We start from the raw sequence: 16396 nt of genomic DNA on the forward strand, positions 1-16396 counted from the left end.
AAGCACAGGCGAGGGGAATGGGGAAGGACTGCGCCCTATTCATCTTTCAGTGCTTCAGAAAGCTCTGTCTGGAGCTGCACCTATTTATGCCAGTGAACGTTGCAGGCGTCTCGTGTATCTGTAGCGATTGTCCCCTGAACAGCTGAAACTGACCCGAATAAATAACGCAACAGTACATTACAGCAAAATTTTGCTAGGCCAAAATGTTGAAATTCCCCAAATATGTAACTTTTCACAATATGATTACATTTCTCCATATAATTGTCTTTTGTGCCTTTTAAAACCTTTATTGAAGTATTCACTTGCAGATTTCAGTTGCTTCTAAAGCTCTGGGTTACATTGGAACAGTTGAAGTGAGTTACCCAGCACAGGTGCAGTCTGAGCTTGTACACACTTTCACAGCAGCTCGGTGGGACCGGACCACCTCTGGCTTTTCCACACGGAAGCTGCAGCTCCTTATTCTGATAGAGGATTTCTTTCTTTATGTTTGAAAATAATTTGAAAATCACCTCTCCAGTTTTTTAATAACCATTTATCAGAGTAAACTAGAGGAAGAACCCTTTAATCATTATTCTGAAATATGTAATCTTTTCCGTTTATTGCATCAGAGAACTCATCTGAGTTTCTTCCCCTTTTTCAGAAAATAAAGGAACAGAAGAATTAAATATTGAAGTCTAAACAAAACGAGGCTAAAAGCAGACATTTGGGACAGACTTTAGGAGCATTGGGTGAGCAGCGAGTGATTGGACTGAGAAAGAACCTTGTACAGGGAATATGAGAAGCTGGTAGAACACGAATAAGCAGGATCTGCTGGCAGATATCTCTGGGAATACCTGTGGCATACGATACGCCAGCCAGACCTGAGGACTAGGCAGTAGAGGTCATGGCTGGAAGAATGGGGCAGGAAAAAATGTTTCAAGTCTGTGGGGCATTGGTGAAGGGATAATTACAGTCCTAGCCCTTTTGGGCTATTCCAGATCAGGCGTATTCCCCAGACGTTCACCCTCAACTTAAGTTAGAGATAGCTGAATTCCGTAAGACGCTTAAATGGGTCTAAAGGTTCAGGCTATCTCTCCCTAAAGGAAAGGAACGACTAAAGATGTTACCGTCCTCCGGATAGTACTTAATAAGTTGAACTAGACTGTAACCTTCCGGATATTATAAGGGTCCGGAATACCCCCCAGAATTCTGCAACTCCTTACAAAAGAGTGTACAGAATTTGTGGGTTCGCGAGTCTATACAGAATTACTCTTTGAGACAATTCGAAAAATATATAGTTTTATTTAAGAGCCGACATTCAGTTAACATCTGTTGAATCAGTCGCAACATTAACAATTCAAAATACAATTAGCTTACATTTCTTAGTTCTCAGAGATCCTTATTCTCAAATCTTTACTTCGTTACATTTCTTATTTCTTACTTATTTCTAAATCCAGAACATCCACCAAAAATCAATCACTTTTGACTTCCCGAGACTCATAGTTATAGACTTACAGAGATGCCTCTGAATAGTTGAGAAACGCTTTGCCCGTTCAGCGTGTTCTGACGTTCTGTTAAAAAGGTCTTATTTTTATACCCTTTTGGCTTTAGTTTCTTCTTTGATGTTCTCTGCTGATGTCAGCTAATTGTCTTTATTGATACCTCTTTCGAATGCTTTCTATTTTACTATCAATTCTACTGTTGCATGCATAATTATTTCTCTACTTTTAGGTGTTCCAAAAACCATCATAAAAACAATGGCAGCTATGGTTTTTGTTTGATGTCATTCTTACAAAATGCTTTCCATTCAATTCTTAATAATGGCTTAACTGCTTTTTAGCAGACATTTTGACTCAGTTCTGCTTCAAGTTTAATACAAACACAGTGCAATTGCTTGGTGTCATCTATTGAAGTTATTTTTTCAAAGTCTTGTTGGTATGGTTTTTTACTATATCTAAATTAAAGACACTTCAACTAATGTTTCATGCATTTCTAGCTATCTCAATTGGTTGCATATTTAAACTTATGGTTTCTGTTTTCCAAGTTTAACATAAAACTATTTGACCAGCAGATGTTGCTTTTACTTGATGTCATGTTTTCAAAGGCACATGCCTCTTTTAATGTTTGTGTTTCTGTTTTATCGTGTTAGCTCTTCTCACTTCACTTGGGTCTTCCATTGTGTTACACCCAAACTCTAGACTCTTCGGAAGCACCAATGGTTTGCTTCAATCTTTCATTGTTTTAGAATATTTAACTAATTCCCATTTCAAAGCTTGTTTACAACTTTGTTATCAACTGATCTTTTCTCAGGAGCCTGTATTCTGTTTACAGCCTGTCTGCGGAGACTTGTGTCTTTGAGGCTTTCCAGACTTTTAAACCCAGTATGTCTTTTATTAATAATAATATCAGTATTCTGTTCATGGTATCGTTTATTTTTCTGAATCATGGCTATTCCTTCACATCGGGACCCCAAACCCCCATGCCTTCCTGCCCCTCACCCTCTCACTCTTGCTGCATTGCACCCTCCTAACAACCCACACTTGTCACCAGAAAGCACAGCCCCTGATCTCCAGCCTGCACCATAAGATCAGGACCTGTGTCCATTTACGTGTGTGTTTTGGCTGCCGCTCCAGGCCCAAGCCCATCACTATATTTCCCCATATTCCCCCCTTAATTCTTTTCTCTTCACTCCTCCTAGGCCCCTTTCTCCTGTCGTTATGCCTACTTTCATTTCTCCCCTCTCGGGTACTCTGCCGCCCCAAATCCCTACCCCAACCCTTCAGCACTCCTTGACTTTCCTACTCTCCTGCTGCTGTCCCAGGCTTGACCCCCTCTTAAATAAGCCTACAGCTTTCCTCCGAATGGCCCATCGAGGCACTCGTCGCTGCCTCCTTACAAGCAGCAACCCAACTGCCCCATCCTACTCTCTCACCGCCCTTCCCGTCCAGTGCACCCGCTGGGGGCTAATCTTGCCAATCTGCTCCACATCCAACTCACCCCTCCCAGCGCTGACCCTGTGGTCTGCCAGCAGATGAGCTATCACTGCTCCGCTCTGCATCTCCCTCCAGAAAGTCCGATTACTTGTGAAAAAGGCCCGTGCCATTCATGAGCTTATTGCGGATGATTGCATCGACATCATGGCCTTGACGGAAACCAGGCTGACGGCTGATGATACCTTCCCCCTAAATGAAGCCTCCCCGCCTGGCTAATCCTTCCACCACTTGCCTCACCCAAACCACGTGGTGGCGACGCGGCCCTATCACCAAATCACACCTTGGTCTGACCCCTACTTCTCTGGCACCTTCTCCTCCTTTGAACATCTCACCTTTCAGGCCTTTCATTTAAAATCCTCCTTCTCTACCGCCCACTCAAGTACCACACCAAATTTCTCACCGAGCTATCTTCACTGCTTTGCTCCCTCAGCCTCTGTGCCAAGTGACTTCTCATCCTTGGTGATTGCAACCTCCATCTCAATTCATCATGCTGTCTCTCCTCAGAGTTCACTGCCCTCCCATCCTCCCTTAATCCCTCTCTCCATATAAACTCGCCGACCCATATTGACGGCCACCCCCTCGACCTTGACCTCTCACAATGCCTCTCTACTCCCATTGTGTCAGTCAGAGATAAGGCCATCTCTGATCACTTGCTTGTATCACGATCCACTCGCATCCACTTTTCCCCTCTGAACCCCACTTCGTTCTGTGTCCTCCCCTGGGAAAAACCTCTCCCTAAGTCACTTACAAGGGTACTTTCAAAATCCCAACTATCTAGCCTTTAGCCATCCATTCACCACGACATTTCTGCAGCTACAGGATCTGCTCAATCACATCCTCACCTCCACCTTTGATGCCCTTGTTCCCATTAAACCTATTACTCTTTCTCACCCTGGCCATTCCGCCTGGTACGGCCCTCATCTCCACTCCCTTAAGTCCAAGAGATGCAGACTTGAACATTTATGGCAGACAACTGGTTTAGCCATTCATCGCCAGATGTGGCTGGACCACATAAAGCACGATCGGGTCCTGCTCTCCTCGGCCAAAACTGCTGACTATTCCAGGATCATCCTGAAATGCAAAGATAACCCCCGGCCTCCCTTCACTACAAACTGTTTTCTTACTCCTGTGCCCCCTCCAATGAGTGCAAGGAGCTCATGGAATTCTTTGTCACTAAGATTGAGACCATACGTTCAGCTGCCTCTGCCTCTTCCCTCCCTTCCCCTACCCAACCAAGCCAATCTTCCCTAGCCCCAAACTCGCATCTTTAGTTTCTCTCCTATCTCCTCATATGCTCTCTCTGAGCTCACCTTGTCCATGAGACCCATCTCCTGCTCCCTTGACCCTAGTCCCATTAAACTTCTGACCATCCCACTTCACTTCCTGGCCCCATGTTAGCTGATATTGTTAACAGTTCCCTTTCCTCAGGTACTGTTCCCCTCCCCTTCAAATCTGCCATCATCACCCCGCTCCTCAAAAACCCCACCCTTGATCCCTCCGTCCTTGCAAACTACCGCCCCATCTCCAACCTCCCTTTCCTCCCAAGTCCTTGAACGAGTTGTCACCTCCCAAATCCTTGGCCATCTTTCCTGCAACTCCATGTTTAAATCCCTTCAATCAGGTTTCTGCCCTTACCACAACAATGAAATGTCTCTTGTCAAAGTCACAAATGACATACTGTGTGACTGTGACCATGGTAAACTATCCCTCCTCATCCATCTCGACCTGTCTGCAGCCTCTGACACAGTTGACCACACCATCTTCCTCCAATGCCTCTCCCCCGTCGTCCAGCTGGGAGGGACTGCCCTCGCCTAGTTTCATTCTTACGTATTCAGTCATAGCCAGAGAATCACCTGCAACGGCTTCTCTCCTCACTCCAGCACTGTTACCTCTGGTGTCCCCCAAGGATCTATCGTTGGCCCCTCCTATTTCTGATCTACATGCTGCTCCTCGGCGACATCATCCGAAAACACGACGTCAGTTTCCAAATGTACACTGACGACACCCAGCTCTACCTCACCAGCACCTCTCTCAACCGCTCCACTGTATCTGACTTGTCACGCTACTTTACGACATCCAGTACTGGATGATGAGAAATTTCCTCCAACTATATATTAGGAAGACCAGAGCCATTGTCTTCGGTCCCTGCCACAAACTCTGTTCTCTCGTCACCGACTCCATCCCTCTCCCTGGTCAATGTTTGATGCTGAACCAGCCCGTTCGCAACCTTGGTGTCGTACTTGACCCTGAGATGAGCTTCCGACCACACATCTGCTCCATCACTGCCTGTTTCCACCTCTGTAACATCGCCTGTCTCCGCCCATGCCTCAGCTCATCTGCTGCTGAAACCCTCACCCATGCCTTTGTTACCTCTAGACTCGACTATTCCAATGCACTCCTGGCCGGCCTCCCAGCTTCCACCCTCCATACACTTGAACTCATGCCAATCTCGGCTGCCCGATATCCTAACTCGCACCAAATCCCATTCACCCATCACCCCTGTGCTCACTGACTACATTGGCTCCCGGTCCAGCAACGTCTTGATTTTAAAATTCTCATCCTTGTTTTCAACTCCCTCCATTGCCTCACCCCTCCCTATCTCTAACCTCCTCCAGCCCTACAATTCTAGCCTCTTGCACATCCTTGATTTTAATCACTCCAATATTGGCGGCCGTGCCTTCAACTGCCGAGGCCCTAAGCTCTGGAATTCCCTCCCTAAACCCTTCTACCTCTCTCTCCTTCTTAAGTCGCTCCTTAAAACCTATCTCGTTACCTGTTCTAATATCTCCTTATGTAGCTTGGTGTCAACGTTTGTTTGATATCGCTCCTGTGAAGCACGTGGGATGTTTTACTATGTTAAAGGTGCTATATAAATGCAAGTTCTCTACCTATGTGCTTTTCTCAGTGATTTGGTTTGGAGGGTATTAGATATGGTGGGAGGTTCCTGCTGTGTCATGTACGCACTGCTCCCACCCCCAATTGTCACGTGCCCTTCAGTTGTGTTTCTGTTCTATTTTTCAGATCTATCCCTTGGTGTCACTGGTATCTGGAAAGTTTCCTTTGATCCCATTGATGCAGGCGGTCCATTTTTGGTCACTGCAGAGCAGAAGTATGCCAGAGATGTGGACAGAATTGTTTTAAAAGATGTGTATTTTGGAGACGTCTGGCTGTGTGGTGGGCAAAGCAATATGGAGATGACGGTGTTACAGGTAATGTTGTTTGTGTTGTGTTGGAGGAGTTCTATGGGGAACAGCTCTATGGCCAGAAACTTCTGTGCTGTTTTCAGGAAAAAAGACAGAAATGCACCATCAAGATGAGGATTTTGGGAGGAGTGACAGCCACAGTTAGGGAGCAGAGTGATTCCGCTGTCCATAGAGGCAACACAGTGTAGCATGAAATATTGTGCAGACCCGTTTCTTACATCCCTTCCTGCTGACTGAGGGCCCCAGAACATCCCTTTTCGTTGAGCGTGTATTACAGGGCTTTCCCCCCTGGCCAGCTAACGGCTCTTAGAATGGACCGTCTTTCTGACAGTTGCAATTAGGAAGCCAAGTTTGTGGCTGCCATTGTCCCACTCCATAGAATCATAGAAAACTAAAGGCCATTCGGCCCATCGAGTCTGTACCACCTCATTCAAAGAGCAATTCAGTTCGTTCCACTCCCCCGTTCTTTCCCATATCCCTGCAATTTTTTCTCCTTCAAGTATTTATCCAATTCCCCTTTGAAGGCTACTATTGTGTCTGCCTCCACCACCCTTTCAGGCAGCGCATTCCAAATCCTAGCCACTCGCTGCGTAAAAAAAGTTTTCCTCATGTCACCTCTGGTTCTTTTGCCAATCACCTTGAATCTGTGCCCGCTGGTTATCACTCATCCCTGGAACCATTCTAGTAAATCTCTTCTGGACCCTCTCCAAAGCTTTCACGTTGGTGAGACCACACCTGGAGTACTGCGTGCAGATTTGGTCTCCTTATTTAAGGAAGGATATACTTGCATTGGAGGCAGTTCAGGGAAGGTTCACGAGGTTGATTCCTGAGATGAAGGGGTTGTCTTATGAGGAAAGGTTGAGCAGGTTGGGCCTATACTCATTGGAGTTTAGAAGAATGAGAGGGGATCTTATTGAAACATATAAGATTCTGAAGGGGCTCGACCGGGTAGATGCTGAGAGGATGTTTCCCCTCGTGGGGAAATCTAGAACTAGGGGGCATAGTTTCAGAATAAGGAGGCACCCTTTTAAAATGGAAATGAGGAGGAATTTCTTATCTCAGAGGGTTGTGAATCTTTGGAATTCTCTTCCCCAGAGAGCTGTGGAGGCTGGGTCATTGAATATATTTAAGGTGGAGATAGACAGATTTTTGAACGATAAGGGAGTCGAGGGTTATGGGGAGTGGGCAGGGAAGTGGAGTTGAGGCCAAGATCAGATCAGCCATGATCTTATTGAATGGCGGAGCAGGCTCGAGGGGCCGAATGACCAACTCCTGCTCCTATTTCTTATGTTCTTATGTTCACGTCCTTCCTAAAGTGTGGTGCCCAGAATTGGACACACTACTCTAGCTGAGGCTGAACTCGTGTTTTATACAGGTTTAGTGTAACTTCCTGGCCGTAGTATTTTATGCTTCTATTTATAACGCCCAGGATCCGCCTCTCCACCTCTTCCCCCTCTCTCTCTCTCCCTTCCCCCTCTCTCTCTCCCCCTTCCCCTTCTCCCCTCACTTCCCCTTCCCCCCTCACTTCCTCTTCCCCCCTCTCTTTCTCTTCCCCCTCTCTCTCCCTCTCTCACTCCCCTTCCCCTCTCTCTCTTCCCCCTCTCTCTCTCTTCCTGTCTCTCTCTCTCCCTTCCCCCTCTCTCTCTCTCTTCACCCCTCACTTCCCCTTCCCCCCTCTCCTTCCCCTCTCTCCCCTTCCCCTCTCTCTCCCCCTTTCCCCTCTCTCTCCCCCCCTTTCCCCTCTCTCTCCCCCCTTTCCCCCTCTTTCCCCTCTCTCTCCCCCTCTTTCCCCTCTCCCCCTCTTTCCCCTCTCCCCCTTTCCCCTCTCTCTCCCCCCCTCCCTTTCCCCTCTCTCTCCCCCCCTCTCCCCCTCTCCCCCCAGCCCTTCTCCCCCCTCTCTCGCCCCTCTCTCTCTCGCCCCTCTCCCCCCCTTCCCCCTCTCTCGCCCCCCTTCCCCCTCTCTCGCCCCCCTTCCCCCTCTCTCGCCCCCCTTCCCCCTCTCTCGCCCCCCCTTCCCCCTCTCTCGCTCCCCCTTCCCCCTCTCTCGCTCCCCCTTCCCCCCTCTCGCTCCCCCTCTCTCGCTCCCCCTTCCCCCTCTCTCGCTCCCCCTTTCCCCCTCTCTTCCCCCCCTTCCCCCTCTCGCCCCCCTTCCCCCTCTCTTTCCCCCCCTCTCGCCCCCCCTTCCCCCCCTCTCGCCCCCCCTTCCCCCTCTCTCGCCCCTTCCTTCCCTGTCTGTCTTTTCATCCTGTCCCTGCCCTCTCCCTTCTCCACTCTTTTTCCCTCCTTGCTGTCTCTCCCTCTTCCTCTGTCCCCTCCCTTTCCATCCCCCTCCTCTTCTGAAAATTACTGTGTTCTTGAAGGCCTATATGAATGTCACAAGTTTCATTGGGCATTGGTACAAGCTCGGGGAACACTAGGAGCTATTCTGTAAGACTGGGCTCCATCTGAATAGGAATGGAGCTAGTTAACAGGCAAAATAGACCTGCCTACTAGCCGGGCATGACTTGGGAAATAGATATACCAGATTGTAAGGTCTTTAGAAAGGACAGGGAAATTGGAAAACGAGAAGGAGTAGCAATATTGATAAGGGGCACTAATACAGCATTGAAAAGAGAGGTTTTCAGTATGGGTGAACAGGCAGTAGAAAGGATATAGGTAGAATTGAGGGATTGAAAAAGATGTCAGACTTTGATGGGAGCTGTTCATAGACCTCCAAATAGCAGTGATAAAGCAGCGGAATGTATAAATATGGTGATCAGAGAAGCTTGTTGCAAAAATAGAGTGGTTATAATGGTAGACTTTAATTTTCTCACAGACTATGAGATGCAAAACAGCTCGCATTCCAAAGGCAGTGAATTTCTTGATTGTATTCGGCACAGCTTTCTGGAACCATATGTTCCTGAACCAACAAGAGAACAGCCATCTTAGGTTTAGTAATGAGTAATGAGCCTGAATTAGTCAACAATCTAATGGCGAGGGAACACCGAGCTCACAGTGACCATAACGTGATGGAATTCGATATTAGGTTTGAGAGGGGGAGGGGGAGGGGGAGTCACGAACCATGGTTTTAAATTCAGGTGAGGCTGACTGTGGAGGGATGAAACCACAGAAACCACAGAAACCCCACAGTGCAGATAGAGGCCATTTCGGCCCATCGAGCCTGCACCGACACATATCCCACCCGATCCCCGTAACCCCTACACCAACACATATCCCACCCTATCCCCGTAACCCCACGTATTTAATCCCCCTAACACTAAGGGTCAATTTATCATAGCCAATCAACCTAACCCGCACATCTTTGGACTGTGGGAGGAAACCGGAGCACCCGGAGAAAACCCACGCAAACACGGGGAGAATGTGCAAACTCCACACAGACAGTCACCCGAGGCCGGATTCGAACCCGGGTCCCTGGCGCTGTGAGGCAACAGTGCTAACCACTATGCCACCGTGCAGGAATTGACCACAATAGACTGGGCAGACCTGTTAACAGATACAACTACCGATGAACAGTGGGAGGTGTTCAAAGAAGTATTTGGTAGAATATAAGACCTGTACATACCTCTAAAGGGCAAGAGCTCTACTGTGTAATTAAACAACCCTGGTCAATAACAGAAGTGAGAGATAGTATAAAACTAGAAGAAGGGGCTTATACACAGGCAAAGAGCAGTAAAGATCCCGCGGACTGGGGGATATATAAAGAACAGCAAAGGGAACCTAAGAAAGTGGTAAGAGCCGCATAAAGGGAATGCGAGAAAATGCTTGCGAGAGATATCAAGGACAACAGCATGGATTAGTAAAGGGTAATCATGTCTAACGAACCTAGTTGAATTATTTGAGGAGGTAACTAATATGATAGATAAGAGAGTGCCTATGGATGTTACTTATGTGGACTTCCAGAAGGCATTCGATAAGGTTCCTCACAAGAGACTGTTAGGAAAAATGCGAGCGTGTAGGAATGTCTAGTTCCTATCAAGAGACTGAGGTCGACTCAGGCGATCAAACAAACAATGTTTAATGTAAAACAAACTGAGTTTAACAAACAAATGCAAGAGAACTACGAATACAGGTCTAGTCAGTTCGGAGGCTCCACGAGGACTGCTTGGGCGGTCCCGTGGCTGGCGTCATCACGTTTTTTCCGCCGGTGGGGGATCACGTGATGAACGGCGTGACGTCATCGCGTTTGCCCGCGCTCTTAAAGGGGCCGCGCTCTGTACATGCAAACAGTATATACAAAGATACAGACTCAGGCTGTAGCTGACATATTGTTAAAGGGAATTATATACAGTTGATCGGAGTCCCTTAGTGGCTCCGCCACATGCGCGCCCCCCCCCAGAATTGTCTTTAACAGAAAAAGTGAAACGGCGAGGAGGCCTGACAAGCCCGTCAGAGCGACTTCTGTAGCCTTGAAGTGGAAGCTGATGGACGGCTGGCGGGTGGTTGCGCTTGATCTGGCACGGCGACTGTGGGCGGTCGGCCACGTATTGGCGGCTGTGCGGTCTCGACCGGGCGGTCAAGGTCCAAGTGTGCCGGCTTCAACCGGTCAACCGAAATGTGGTCCGGTTTACCTCCGATATCCACCGAGAAAGTTTTGTCTCCCGGCTCTAGCACGCGGAAAGGACCAGTGTAAGGGGCCTTGAGCGGGTCTCGATGAGCGTCGTGGCGGATGAACACATATTCGGCGTTCTTCAGCTCTGCTGGGACGTGGGAGCTCTGAAAGCCGTGATGCGACATTGGTACTGGTGCAAAACGCCTGGCTGCCTCCTGGTGGCTGATGAGTTGATTGGATGTGGACCATGGCTCTGTTGGAGTCGGAAGGAAATCCCCAGGTACGCGTAGCGGCTGGCCATAGACGAGCTCTGCCGAGGACGAGCGAAGATCTTCCTTGGGTGCCGTGCGAAGACCCAAGAGGACCCATGGTAGCCTGTCCACCCGTCCAGCGCCTTGGAGGCTGGCCCTCAGTGCGGCTTTGAGCGACCTGTGAAATCGTTCGCACAGGCCGTTCGCCTGTGGATGGTAGGCTGTGGTGCGATGTAGCTTGATGCCGAGCCCCTGAGCCACTGCGTTCCAGAGCTCAGAGGAAAACTGCGGTCCACGATCAGAAGAGATGTCCGCCGGTACCCCGAAACGGGCGACCCAAGAGGAGATGAATGCCCTGGCTACGTCTGCCGAAGTGGTGGATGACAAGGGAACTGCCTCTGGCCATCTAGTGGTGCGGTCTACCATCGTAAGGATATGTGTAAACCCATGAGAAGGTGGAAGTGGCCCCACCAGGTCCACATTCACGTGATCGAACCGTCGCTCCGGAACAGCGAAGGTGGCCAATGGAGCTTTGACGTGACGCTGCACCTTGGCCTTTTGGCAGACCACGCAGGTGTTGGCCCAGTCGCGGACATCCATATGCATGCCCCGCCAAACGAACTTGGACGACATCAGCCTTTGCGAGGCCTTCATGCCAGGGTGTGATAACCAGTGTATGGCATCAAACACTTTGCGGCACCAGGCGACCGGCACGATAGGGCAAGGATCTCCTACGGAGACGTCACAAAGTAGCGTGGTGCCTGCGGCGTGGAATTTGACGTCGGCCGCTTGGAGGCTAGAGGGGCTGGTTTGGTAAGCTTGCACCTCTGGATCCGAGGCTTGATCCGCAGCCATGAGGGTATAGTCGATGCTGAGCTGGACTGCGTGAACGGTCGCGCGGGAGAGGCAATCTGCCACCAGGTTGTCTTTACCGGCCACGTGCTGAATATCCGTAGTGAATTTGGAGATAAACGTTAGCTGACGTTGTCGGGCTGACCACGGTTCGGCGGTCTTGGCCATAGCGAACGTTAGTGGCTTATGGTCTACAAAAGCAGTGAAAGGACGTCCTTCCAGCAAGAACCGGAAATGGCGGATGGCCAGAAACAGAGCCAGCAACTCCCGGTCGAAGGCACTGTACTTCCGCTCGTTTCGCCGTAGTTGACGGCTGAAGAACGCAAGCGGTTGCCACGTTCCATTTACCCATTGTTCCTGCACTGCGCCGATGGCGTTGTCTGACGTGTCGGTGGTGAGGGCGATGGTGGCACCTGGCAGCGGGTGCGCCAGCATAGTTGCGTTGGCGAGGGCGCTTTTTGTGTCAACGAACGCCCGGTCCATGTCGACCGTCCAGCTTACCGGATCCTTGCCAGACTTGCCCTTGAGGGCCTTGTACAGGGGCTGCATGAGCAGAGCTGCCTTAGGCACGAAGTGGTGGTAAAAATTTACCATCCCGAGGAACTCCTGCAGGGCCTTGATGGTCTGCGGGCGTGGAAAGGATGTCACCGCCTCCACCTTTGCTTGCAAAGGCACCGCTCCCTCCGATGTAATGCGATGTCCCAGGAAATCAATGTGGGGCAGACCAAACTGACACTTGGCCGGGTTGAGAATCAGGCCGTGTTGGCTGAGGCGATGAAAGAGGGTGTGTAGGTGCGCGATGTGTTCCTCCTTATTTCGACTGGCCACGAGGATGTCGTCTAAATAGACGAAAAGGAACTTCAGGTCCTGCAGCACGGAGTCCATGAGGTGCTGGAAGGCCTGGGCAGCGTTCTTCAACCCAAAAGGCATCCTCAAAAATTCAAAAAGGCCGAATGGGGTGATGACTGCGGTCTTCTGCACGTCCTGCGGGTGTACCGGGACCTGGTGGTAGCCTCGGACCAGATCCACCTTGGGAAAACACGGTGTTAGAACATAAGAACATAAGAAATAGGAGCAGGAGTAGGCCAATCGGCCCCTCGAGCCTGCTCCACCATTCAATAAGATCATGGCTGATCTGATCCTAACCTCAAATCTTCTATCACTCTGCATCCACCCGAACCCATGTGATCTCCCGGGAGAGGCGAAAAACCAGATAAAGACCCAATGGCCAATTTGGGAGAAAAAAATCTGGGAAATTCCTCTCCGACCCATCTAGGCGATCGAAATTCTTCCAGGAGATCACTCTGTCCCTATATTTTCTACAGTACTTACCTTCTGTAAAGGCGATCTCCACCCCAGCCAGGAACAGGAATAAAACCATCTCCTGAAATCTAACACAGAATTAGAACACAGTAGGAGCAGAACAAGGCTACACGGCCCCTGGGCCCACTCCACTACCCACAGGGCCATGACCATTCCGAACCTAGACTCATGTCCAATTTCCTGCCCGCTCCCCGTAACCCTTAATTCCCTTTATTTCTAGGAAACTATCGATTTCTGTTTTAAATTTATTTAATGATGTAGCTTCCACAGCTTTCTGGGGCAGCAAATTCCACAAACCTACCACCCTCTGAGTGAAGAAGTTTCTCCTCATCTCAGTTTTGAAAGAGCAGCCCCTTATTTTAAGATTATGCCCCCTAGTTCTAGTTTCACCCATCATTGGGAACATCCTCACCGCATCCACCCGATCAAGCCCCTTCACAATCTTATATGTTTCAATAAGATCGCCTCTCATTCTTCTGAACTCCAACGAGTAGAGTCCCAATCTACTCAACCTCTCCTCATATGACCACCCCCTCATCCCCGGGATTAACCGAGTGAACCTTCTTTGTACTGACTCGAGAGCAAGTATGTCTTTTCTTAAGTATGGACACCAAAACTGTATGCAGTATTCCAGGTGCGGTCTCACCAATACCTTGTACAACTGCAGCAATACCTCCCTGTTTTTATATTCCATCCCCCTAGCAATAAAAGCCAACATTCCATTGGCCTTCTTAATCACTTGCTGCACCTGCATACTAACTTTTTGAGTTTCGTGCACCAGGACCCCCAGATCCCTTTGTACTACAGTACTTTCCAGTTTCTTGCCATTAAGATAATAACTTGCTCTATGATTTTTCCTGCCAAAGTGCATAACCTCACACTTTCCAGTATTGTATTCCATCTGCCAAATCTCTGCCCACTTACTTAGCCTGTCTATGTCCCTTTGCAGGTTTTTTATGTCCTCCTCACTCACTACTTTCCGTCCCATCTTTGTATCATCTGCAAACTTTGATATGTTACACTCGGTCCCCTCCTCCAAATCGTTAATATAGATTGTAAAGGGTTGGGGACCCAGCACTGACCCCTGCGGAACACCACTAGTTACTGGTTGCCAATCTGAGAACGAACCATTTATCCCAACTCTCTGCTTTCTGTTAGAGAGCCAATCCTCCACCCACACCAGAATATTACCCCCAATCCCGTGATTTTTTATCTTGAGCAATAATCTTTTGTGTGGCACCTGGTCAAATGCCTTTTGGAAGTCTAAATACACTACATCCACTGGTTCCCCTTTATCCACCCTGTATGTTACTTCCTCAAAAAACTCAAGCAAATTTGTCAAACATGACTTCCCCTTCATGAAACCATGCTGAGTTTGTCCTATTAAATTATGTTTATCCAAATGTCCCGTTACTGTCTCCTTAATAATGGACTCTAACATTTTAACAACCACAGATGTTAGGCTAACAGGTCTATAGTTTCCAGCCTTCTGCCTACTACCCTTTTTAAATAAGGGTGTTACATTAGCAGTTTTCCAATCTGCCGGGACCTTTGCTGAGTCCAGTGAGTTTTGGAAAATTATTACCAATGCATCCACAATCCCTACCGCTACTTCCCTCAAGACCCTAGGATGCAAGCCATCAGGTCCAGGGGATTTATCCGCCTTGAGTCCCACTATTTTACCAAGTACCACTTCCTTAGTGATTTTAATCGTGTTTAGTTCCTCCCCCCCTAGAGCCCCCTGTTTGTCCAGTGTTGGGATATTCTTAGTGTCCTCTACTGTAAAGACTGATACAAAATAATTGTTCAGTGTTTTTGCCATCTCCATGTTTCCCACCATTAATTTCCCAGTCTCATCCTCTAAGGGACCAACATTTACTTTAGCCACCCTTTTTCTTTTTATATAACTATATAAACTTTTACTGTCTGTTTTTATATTTTTTGCTAATTTACTTTCATAATCTATCTTCCCTTTCTTAATCAATCTTTTAGTTATTTTTTGCTGTCTTTTAAAGACTTCCCAATCTTCCATCCTCCCACTAGATTTGGCTACCTTATATGCCCTTGTTTTTAGTCGGATACTATCCTTAATTACTTTACTTAGCCACGGATGGCTATCTTTTCTTTTACACCCTTTTTTCCTCAGTGGAATATATATTTTTTGGAAGTTGTAAAATAACTCCTTAAATGTACACCACTGATCATGTACCGTCTTACCCTTTAATCTATTTTCCCAGTCCACTCTAATTAATTCCGCTCTCATACCTTCATAGTCTCCTTTATTCAAGCTCAGCATGCTTGTTTGAGATCCAACCTTCTCACCCTCTAATTGAATATGGAATTCAACCATGTTATGGTCACTCATTCCAAGGGGATCCTTTACTAGGACATTTTTAATTAATCGTGTCTCATTACACAGGACCAAATCTAAGGTTGCTTGCCCCCTGGTCGGTTCAGTTACATACTGCTCAAGAAACCCATCCCTAATACACTCAATGAACTCATCCTCAAGGCTGCTCTGCCCAATTTGATTTGTCCAGTTAATATGATAATTAAAATCCCCCATAATTATAGCTGTTCCCTTATTACAAGCCTCAACTATTTCCTGATTAATACTCCGTCCAACAGAGTTGCAACTGTTCGGAGGCCTATAGACTACACCCACTAGTGTTTTTTTCCCCTTATTATTCCTTATCTCCACCCAAACTGTTTCACTATCCTGCTCCTTTGACCCAATATCATTTCTCTGTATTATAGTGATTCCTTCTTTTATTAACATAGCCACCCCACCTCCTCTCCCTTCCTGCCAGTCCTTCCTGATTGTTAAATAACCTGGTATGTTTAATTCCCAGTCATGGTCACCCTGCAGCCATGTTTCTGTAATGGCCACAAGATCATACCCATATGTCATTATTTGTGCCGTTAACTCATTCATTTTGTTACGAATGCTACGTGCATTCAGATAAAGAACTTTCAGATATGTTTTGTAACACTTAGTTCCTGTTTTTTCCCTTTTTAGTACTTTACTTTTTACTCCATATCGTCTGTCCCTTCCTGACACATTCTGTTTTTTAATTCCCCCACTGCTACCTAAGTCTATGACCTTCTCTGTTGTCATTTCTATTATTTGCTCTCTAGAAACCACCCCCACACTAATTAGTTTAAAGCCCTCTCTACTGCCCTAGTTATATGATTCGCCAGGACTCTAGTCCCAGCACTGGCCAAGTGGAGTCCATCCCAACAGAA

The 16396-nt window shown here is 47.8% G+C and overlaps 1 protein-coding gene across 1 annotated transcript in view; it reads left to right on the top strand.

Annotated features, from left to right (window-relative positions):
* Nucleotides 1–16396, top strand: part of siae (sialic acid acetylesterase) — a 123295-nt gene that overhangs the window by 17083 nt on the left and 89816 nt on the right. Inside the window, exon 3 of the mRNA XM_085968239.1 lies at nt 5994–6181. Coding sequence (XP_085824365.1) covers nt 5994–6181 — 188 coding nt within the window. The remainder of the gene's footprint in view (nt 1–5993; nt 6182–16396) is intronic.

The sequence above is a fragment of the Somniosus microcephalus genome, chromosome 26 (genome assembly GCF_052327205.1).
Source record: "Somniosus microcephalus isolate GS21.2 chromosome 26, FLI_Smic_1.0, whole genome shotgun sequence".
Lineage (NCBI taxonomy): Eukaryota > Metazoa > Chordata > Chondrichthyes > Squaliformes > Somniosidae > Somniosus > Somniosus microcephalus.